Raw genomic sequence first — 9,622 nt, 5'->3', positions numbered from 1 at the left:
TTGTTTGAAATTATCAAAGTGCTAGTTTTCTGCACACCATTTAAATTGTGTGTTTATTTTATGTGGGTTTTCATTGACAAGTGCTTGTAAAAATATTCATTTGTAAGATTTAAAAAATCTTCTAAATATTTGAATTACTGAGTCTTCATACCATGATGTAACTTGAAATATATTTTTGTAGTATATTCATTTTATTGGATTTTTTAAATTTCCTGTGCACAGAAGGTAAGATTGTAAGGAGCTTATGAAAAGGATTTACGTTTCAACTGGATGCTTCAAACAAGAGAAAATTGAAAACAAGATGGTCTGTTGTTACTGTTTAGCCATAGTAGATTCTTGAATCTTTTCCTGGTGTGACATTGGACTTAGTTCTTGAGTGTTAAATAAGGTAATTTAAATTTTGGGAAGGATATGCCTTATCCGTCATAGTTCTCATGTCTCTTTGTAACTAGTCATTGAGCAGTTTTTTATTTCTGACATTAATTTGCATACTTCAATTTTAAGAAATACAGATAGTATTTATGTTTCCTAGTATTTTGAAGCAAGAACAACTTATACTTAAAACATTTTCTGTTTTTAATTTGGAATTAAAGGTTCAAGGAAATGAAAGGTTAAAAGTAATTGTTTCTTTCTCTAGCACTGATTCTTTCATTATCTACATCTGTTAATCTAGTGCAGCTTTTGATAAACATTAGGTATGGAAAGAATGGTTTACTTCTGACAGAGGTATCTGAAATTACATGTGCTCCTTAGTTCCTCAATACAACTACTAATGTTTCATATACATTACCAATGCCTGTGTTTGTCAGAGACTAAAAGACATGACATGACAGACAATTTAAGTACAATAGCGAAACCTGAAGCTGGTTGTTCTGCTGCTGGGATTATTCAAAATGTCTTTTAAAAAAATTAAATTGAGCTAGCTAGTCTGAATGGATTTGTATAATGCCTGGAGAGTACGTGAGGGAGTTAGCCTGTGCAAAAGTCACCAACCCAGTTTTGAGATGGTTAGGGTTTATTTTATGTCTGTATTGTGGCTGCTTTGCCTTGTGCCTCTGCTTTGCTTATTGTCACTAATGCTTAGTTATTTTCCCTCCCTGTGGTGTGTGGTTTTGGGGTTATATCCTAGCTCTTCATACAGATACAGCTGCTGGATTGCTGATCCGCAGCATCCACCTGGTAACCCAAAGGCTCAACTCCCAGTGGAGGCAGGACATGAGTATCTCTCTGGCTGCCCTGGAGCTGCTCTCTGGACTGGCAAAGGTGAGACATGCAGCGTGGCGTGCTCTGGCCCCTTCTCACAGGGTGGTTGTGGTCCTGCCTGGGTGAAAGTCATGCCACAAAACATATTTCTGTGGCTGAGTTTGTCAGCAACTCTTCTGTTTGGAAATGAAAAAGAAACAGCGCTGCTGTTGTAGGTAATTTTCTCCCGGTGTAAACGCACTGTGGCTCAAAGGATGCATGGCCTGGGAATGCCTTTTGGCTGAAACTTCTGTTGTACCACTTTTCCCCTTCTTCTCATCCTGGAAATAGTTTTTAGAGCTTGACAAAACATAGTGTATCGCTAATAGGTAGTGTTGCCTTCTTCAGAGCTTTATCTGCATGCAGTTCCTTCATTCAACACAAATAACAACTAAAGCTACTAGGTGGGGGAGACGAGTTGTTGAGATGCAAAGTGCCCCTTTCTGCCTGAGAGCTCTTGTGCCCAGGCTGGACTTCATGGCCTTGTTAAGCAAAAGTCCGGTGTACTTAGAGCAGCCACGATAACCTGGTGTGACAATTCAGCATTTCTCATCATAATCCCTCAAGAACTCAACAGATGTCTTTCAATGTATGTCTCAGGCAGTTTTTAGAGCACAAAGTCAGCACTGAGCCGTATTGGACTGGGTGTTCATTCACTATTGCAGTAGCATGAACTGATGAATGTATTTGAAAGTGTTCTGAAATGAATTAATGTGTATTATTAGGTCTTATAGAGCACCATACAGAACCAGGGGTTCCTGCAGCTTGTGTGGTTAAACCCGGGTTTTCTTGGTTTGGTTTGGTTTTTTTTTCTTGCAGGGTTATGGGTATGTGGAAATATATTATCTTTTGAAATGTATCCCCAGGTTAATACTAAATATTGTAGTCTTTGTATAATTCTCATGCAACTGAAGTAATTCTTGCCCTGGAATATCTTTCCCCTTTAAAACAAAGTGGGGAAAAGAGAGATCACTTCTTCCTGCAGAACTGCAGTGGGGACCTGTTCTGCTTGTGTCTTTGCAGGTGACAGGTCCCAAAGCCTTTCTCAGGTAGGGGCTGCCCTGTCTTGTGTCTGTTCAGCACTAGGTTATTAGTGGGACTTGGAAAAGTCAAAAGTCTTGTTTCCTGCTGGTTCACAAACCTCCCTTTCATAAGCTCACCTTTAGGGGACTCTGCTGTAGATCTTGGGCTTCTGAAGGATGTTCTACCTAAATCCTGGGGCTCTGAATTGTCACTCCCATTTGTGGAGTACAGCTGCCAGGCTTCAGTGCTGGCACCAGCAAGCCCATCCACCTTCCTGCTTGGATAAGGGTACACCTGAATAAGCAAAGCTTTACAGAGCATGGTCAGATGCTACAGAGTAGAAAAATCCATCTGTTCCTATGCTGAGTCACAGGCTGTGAATAAGAGAGAAGAGAAATTCAGTTCTTTAGCCCTACAGTGCAGATCCTCATGGCACATTGTGCTGTTTCCTGACCTTCTGGTCTGGAGCCTTGCTTTCTGCAGCCCTGAGGTGGGAGAGGAGCAGAGAGGGGTGTTTGCAGTGAGTTTTGGGGAAGAGGTTATGGGGTTTTTGTCATTGTGCTTGTTGGAGGATGGCTTTTTTGTTCCTTTTTCCAGTGGTGAAAGTTACTGTGATGAGAATATGTCTAGGGGAAAGGTACTTGAGCAGAATGAAGCTGAATGTGGAAGGGAAACTTGGCAGTGAGTGAGTTCTTGGAGATACAGAATGGGTTGCTAGAGCTGAAGAGTCATTTGTGGAAAATAAGTTTCAATACTGCAAATTCAGCTTACATTTGGTTTCTTATCAAGCCACGCTGGTACCATTCCTGATCTTGGAAACCAAGCCATGCAATGTGGTCACACCTCAGTGTAGCATTTCTTTACTTTTAGTTTCAATATCCATCACTGTTAAATACCTGCAATTTTAACCTGTAATCAAAAAAGAGCTCAACTGTTTATTCCTATTTCTTAAAACTGCATTTAAAAATGTTTTCAAGAACTGTTTTTTCTCTGGAAGATTTTTGTGGAGGAATTCTCACCCTGTCGCCCTTGTGTGGTGCAGGTGAAGGTGGTGGTCGATCCCTCGGATCGGAAGCGTGCGATCAGCTCCGTGTGCAGCTACATCGTGTACCAGTGCAGCCGCCCGGCCCCGCTGCACTCCCGGGACCTGCACTCCATGATCGTGGCAGCTTTCCAGTGCCTCTGTGTCTGGCTCACGGAGCACCCCGACATGCTCGATGAGAAGGTCAGAGTCTCCAGTGGATAGATTTTGAGTGCTGCATCTGAAATGCCTTTTGTGCCCAACCTCAATAATTTAAAATAGTGTGGTTTGCTTAACTTTCTTAGGAATTCCAAAACAGTTTCTGTGCAAAATACTTCTGAACTTTAATTCCTGATCTTTATTCACCAATACAGTTTTTGGCTTTAAAATTACCTTTATAGTTATAGGAATGTCTCAATCTTTCTTCTTGCTTTGTGAAACTGGAAAAAGAGAGAAGAACAGAAATCTGGAAAAAAACCAGAAAAGAAACATAGAAATGAATGGGGTAACCCATAGCTGCAGGTAGCCATGACTCTCCTTGTATCTCAGCTCTTACCTGACTAAAGCATTTTCTAGGCTTAATAGAATTCCTTTGATGCTTTGATTCTTTGATAATCAGAGTTTGTTTCACCAAGAAACCAATTTTCTAGCAACTGAGCAAAGCATAGCTCAATGGAAGGTGGAATTTGCTTGGGAAGCTTGAGAAGAGCAGGAAATGAGAGGCATGTTTTCAATTGCCTTCTGCCTTGCTGCTTAAGAAAAAATGAAAAAATTTGGATGCACATTTTCATTACTGGTCTCCTTTCAGAGCCAAGTTAGTGATTTTTCTGTGGTTTTATAGATAATAGATATGTATGTATTGCGTAATATTTTGTTATCTTTTTAGATAGAACATGTTTATGTTTTGTTTATTTTGTAATGTACAAAAGTACGTATATTTTAAAAAAAAGAAGATTGAAAACCCACAAGCAGAACTTTAAAGATGCTTTCTGAATGTGCTTTGGAGTACTGGCGTGGCAGTAGGTGACTACGATAGGATGGTGGCACAGGTTGTGGTTCATAATGCTGTATTCCATTTCTTTATGGTCTTTTTTATTTCAATTACCACTATAAGGAGATAGTGCTACATACTGTGTGCACTATGTACTGGAGACTGAGTAGCTCCTTCCTGAGTCATGATAGTCAGATGAGAACCTTTCCCTGCGTTTGCAATTATTAAAAATGCAGCTTTCCAGGTGCCTCCTCTTACATTTGCTTTGAATTTCACCTGCTGTATTGCTACTCTGTAAACTCTTGCTGCAGTTCTTCGTGGCCAGTCTTTGCAGCCCAATACTGGTTAATTTTGATCTGTTAGAAAACTTTGATTTTTCTCTTCACCTTTTATTCTATATCAACGATGAATATAAGGAAAGACAAAGGCCAAGACATAGAACCCTGTCAGGTTTCTGGTGGTACAGCCTGACCACTCGTGTTCAGTTTTAATCAGTTATTTGTTCAGGAGAAGTCTTCCTTTGTTATTCTGTAGCTCAGGCCATGAGAGTTGAACCTTTGTTGTAGCAATCCAAATATTTTCAGCAGGTGATTTTGTTCTGCACAGCACTTTTGTGTCATAGCTGCAGCTCTACTAAGTGTTGGCCTCTCCTGTAATAGATTTGTTGATGCTTTTACAGTGTACTTTTAGAATGTTCTTATTCTTCTCTTGGTGAATTAGATACCATGATGTATTTTACTAACGAAAGATGTTGGCAAATGAAAAATTTGGAAAAGGATTTCTTGCAGTTTTCCAGATGAGTTCATTCTTGATGTGCTTAGAACTTAAAACTTCTGCAAAGAGTCCCAGAAATGCATTTATTGTCTCTTTAAATATGTGTACATTTTTTGGTTGCATTCATAATAGTCCTCTTGGCAATTTGGTATGTAAATGTATTTATTCATTCAGAGCACTTTCTACCATTAGAATATGAGTAGATAATACAAGTACACATCTATAAACAGAAAAAATACCAGTTCTATAGCAAATGTGGTCTTATTTTAACAGTGTTGGAATAATCTTCTGCCTTTAAATAAAGAGCTCATACTACCAGCAGTGGGTTTTTTTACTTAATGATATATCACTATTTCCATGAGGTTTTGGAGATGTTTATCCAAATGCTTCTGCTTCACGGTTGTTCTTGTGTTTTAGGATTGTTTAAAAGAGGTACTGGAGATTGTGGAGCTGGGCATTTCAGGGAGTAAATCCAAAAACAGCGAACAGGAGGTCAAGTACAAAGGAGATAAGGAGCCAAACCCTGCATCCATGCGAGTGAAGGATGCTGCTGAAGCTACACTAACATGGTATGTAATTTGTCAGAGCACCTTTAATGTTCAGTGTTGTCTTGTCTGAGAGTGTTTAATAGGGAGTTCCCAGCAGGTGATCTCTGATGTAACAAGAGCATTTAAGAAGTTAGGCAGAAGTTCCCTTTCTTTGCCTTTTGGGCAGGACTCTGCTCTGCCTTAGATCTCCCCCCCTCCCCTTGCAGGTGTTAACAGAAAACAGATCCCTCTGGTCATTGTTTTCCCCTCCTGCCTCCTCTCTCCTTGTACAGCAAAACCCACATCCTCCTCCAGCCCTGGTGTTCTGTTCTCGGCCAGGCCTCTCTGCAGACAGCAATTCCCTCTCTCTTTCACTTAACTTAGTGATCCTGTCTTCCCATTTTCTCTTCTCCTCAGCCTGACAACATATGCTGTCCCCACTCTGGTGAGGAAACTGATAGACACTGTGTGACAGCAGGGAATGGCACATGCAGCACATGTATGCTGGAGCAGGATGGGATGGCTTCCTGCCCACAGCGTTGGGCTTGCTTAATGTATTTGAGAGGTTCTACTGGAAATGCAGTAACAGATAATGTGTGGGTTGGGGAAGCACAGAGAGGAAAATTGGGATTTGCTCCAGAGAACTTGGAAAGCACTGTGTTATGGGCTGAACAGTATGATGGCAGACAGGACAGATTGAGGATGGGGAGGATAAATATGTTTTGCAAAAGGCAATAGCTGCTTTCTTTTTTGCTCTGCTTTGAAATCCAACTGTTATAAATGTTACTGTTAGTAAAAACAAGTGTGTAATTTCCAAGAAAAAGCAACTACTCTTCGGAACTTATGGACAAATCCTTATTGGTGCCTGAAAGTGTTTATTTTCATTTAGAGACATGAAACTGTTTTCACAGTAAAGTGGAAAAGTGTGTGGAGAGGGCAATCAATAGACTTACTTTTGGTCTACGTGCTGGTGTTAAGGGTAAAGTCCTGACTTAAATCATATGAACTTCAGTCCAACTCTGGACAGCTCTCATTACTGGTTCCTGCCATAGAAATTTTCAATTTCTAATAGTGTTGGTGAGACCATGTACAACTTCAGATGATCTAAAATGGTGCTTCTAGGGGCCTCCTAAGGTTGTGGCTCCAAGGAAGTAAGCACTGTTGGACCCCACCTGGAGGTTTTCTTCCAGGGAAGATGACCATCTGTGGTAGTCACGCTTATGTGATCCTGGACCTTTTAGGGTCCCAACCCTTTAAAGGGTTTTAAGGTACTGTAATCCGTACTTGAAGAAAGCAAAGGCAATTGTAATTAGTGCACTGCCATGTCTGTCCTGCTTGTTGATATGAGGGGGCTAAAGTATGGATGATTGGAGAAATAATCTTTTAAAAATGAACATGAAGCTATGGAAGGGTACAGATTTTCGTGCTTTAAAGCATGTCTTTATAACCCAGGTTATAAAGAAGCTCATTCTATAGGCAGAGTACCCTTCTTTGTAGGTTTTCATGTATGTCTTTCTGAAGGTACTGGTTATCTTAAAATAACCTGATGGGTGAGGGCAGATGTGCCCTGATAATGTAACTGCTAGGTCAAGATACAGATGAAGAATGTGAGTGAAAATTTGCGCTTGGGTGGAACAGTTCACTTAATCTGTCATAACTCTCAACTTTTTTCTCACTTGCAGCATTATGCAGCTACTTGGAGCATTTCCTTCTCCCAGTGGTCCTGCTTCTCCTTGCAGCTTGGTGAATGAAACCACATTAATTAAATATTCCCGTCTCCCTACCATAAACAAGCACAGCTTCCGTTACTTTGTTTTGGATAATAGTGTCATCCTGGCCATGTTGGAGCAGCCTCTAGGGAACGAACAGAGTAAGTTCAGATTTCCCATTTCCTTCTTTCTCAGGTTAAAACTTTCTGTATGGAGCTGCAAAACAAAGGTACTTCATCAAGTGTCTCTTTCACATTTCAGGGGCTTTCCTGTCTGTGGGTGGGCACATAGAGCAGAGTGTTGCTCTGGGATGAAGTGGTGGGAATAACTTTAATGCCCATGATAATCAAACATGCACAAGCCTACCCAAATTGTTCATGCAGTTGTCCAAGTCTTTCAACCAGTTAGATCATATACTTGCTGCTGACTGCCATTGAAATAATGGGTGATGGACAAAAGCATCAACATCCTTGTTCGTACAAGAATGAAAATGTGAAGAGTATAGGAGACTTGATAGGGATAAGTGCTCAACATATAGTTAGTATGTCTCCTTTATGCTTGCACCATTGCTGCTGCTTACTTTAGGCCTCCTATTACTGCATATTTCTGTGGGTGCTTTCAGCTCAGGTGGTTTTAGTTGCTTAGGAGCTGTTTTAACTTTCTCATATCTGATCCTGTTCTGTCAATGACACCTCCTGTAAAGGAGATTTGTGACAGGGTGTTGTGATAGGGTGTTGGCTTTCACAGCCGAGTCTAGCTCATTTCAGCCTCATAGACTTTGACCATCGAGAATTTATATTACAAAAATCTGGTATTAAGTGATAATTTGAACAGAATAACTGATCTCTCTGTAAGTCTTCATGTGTCATGGTGTTACCTAACAGAACAGATGAAAATTCTCTAAGATGCTACCTCAGTTAAAGACTAACTTATCTTAGATCTGATGTTCTGTCCCCAGTACATTTTCCTCATCTGTGGATAGGATGGAGCCTAAAAACTAGTCTTGAAAGCAGAGGTTGCATAGAACTGCGTGAATTGGTGCTGAGAAGTTGAGTTGTGGTCCAGAGTGCTCTGACCATGTTGAGAACCACTGAATAGATCTTGCAGGAAGTGATAATGCTGGGAGCCACTGCCACATGTTCACCCCCAGTCTGTGTTGGAGCAAGTGTGTTCCTGACTGGAATGGATTAGAGCGTGCTGGAATGGCTAAGCAATCCTCATCCTCACTCACTGCTAAATGTATTACTTAGTGTGGAATCCTGCAAAGCTGTTGGAATCACAAATTAGATTATCTTTACTTGCTGTGCGTAACTGGCTTACAAATCCCCTTTTAATTACAAGATTAATTGCAGTAATGCACAAATACATCAGGCCAGTTCTGAGGCAGATCACAGAAGTGAGTGGCTGGGGAGCTGGTTTGGGTTCTCTCTGTGGTGTGCTTATGTACAGGGTGTGCATAGGCTGTGCTGCACCCTGAAATTCCCAGGCAATACTGGGGAAGGAATAGAGTTCTGCTCGTTACCTGATGGTGCCATTGTGTAGTTTATGTGCACAAAAGATAAACTCAAATACCTTTAAGAAGAACAGCTATAGAAGTATGATGATCTCATCTAAGGTGACTAACATCAGTGGCCTTTTAAATCTTGAAGGAAGACTGAAATCCCTGCAATGTTAAAACCATCATTGTGCCAGTAGAAAGGCACTTCAGGACTCTGTAGTCTGACCTCCTGCTGTAGACAAGGCCAGCACTGAATTTGGACCAGGATAATGCAACCTGGTGTTGCCCAAGTGGGTCTCGCAAAACCTGAGAGGACAACTTCTCTGTGTCCCTATTCCTTTTGGGGAAAAATTTTCCATGATGTGGAGTCAGAATCTTCCTGAGTCTTTGTTGACCATTATCTTTTGTCCTTCCACTGTTCTTACTGCTGCTATTTGTGAGGAACTTTTGCAGAAGGTCATGGAAGCATCATGGAATCTGTGTCTCCATATGGTCATTGTCTCACCTAAACAGGCAGTGGCTGGACAATCTTTTTTGATTTCCTGGAGATATTTCGGAGAGAAATAGTGATCTGCATGAATTTGGATGAAAGTTGCTTTTAATGATCAAACTGAGCTGGCAAGTACTGAGCTGACAAAGTAGACTAGCACTTTCCTGCTGCAGAGAGGTTTGCTTGCTTCTCACCAGGAATTTTCTTCAGGGTCAAGGAAGAATTAACCTTGAAAGGAAAACCTCTGCCATCATGCCTGCATCTTCTTCTTGTTAAATGATTACACAGTAAATTGTTTGCAATATATGATGATGTATTATTCTCTTAACCCCTGTGCTTTGCAGATG

General features: G+C 40.8%; 1 protein-coding gene across 2 annotated transcripts in view; it reads left to right on the top strand.

Moving 5' to 3' along the window:
* The window catches only part of RALGAPB (Ral GTPase activating protein non-catalytic beta subunit), a 58,125-nt gene that overhangs the window by 29,445 nt on the left and 19,058 nt on the right, over positions 1-9,622 (top strand). Inside the window, exons 15-19 of one of the 2 annotated variants that reach the window (XM_008643477.2) lie at positions 1,142-1,263; positions 3,308-3,490; positions 5,469-5,620; positions 7,261-7,482; positions 9,620-9,622. The exon at positions 9,620-9,622 is cut by the window's right edge and continues 94 nt beyond it. In XM_008643477.2, the coding sequence (XP_008641699.1) occupies positions 1,142-1,263; positions 3,308-3,490; positions 5,469-5,620; positions 7,261-7,482; positions 9,620-9,622 (682 nt within the window). Of the gene's footprint in view, positions 1-1,129; positions 1,264-3,307; positions 3,491-5,468; positions 5,621-7,260; positions 7,483-9,619 lie in introns of both variants that reach the window. The other variant, XM_008643476.2, reaches the window with a different exon arrangement.

The sequence above is a fragment of the Corvus brachyrhynchos genome, unplaced genomic scaffold (genome assembly GCF_000691975.1).
Source record: "Corvus brachyrhynchos isolate BGI_N302 unplaced genomic scaffold, ASM69197v1 scaffold661, whole genome shotgun sequence".
Classification (NCBI taxonomy): domain Eukaryota; kingdom Metazoa; phylum Chordata; class Aves; order Passeriformes; family Corvidae; genus Corvus; species Corvus brachyrhynchos.
The sequence above is the reverse complement of the archived record's forward strand: the minus strand, read 5'-3'. Positions and strand labels throughout refer to the sequence as shown.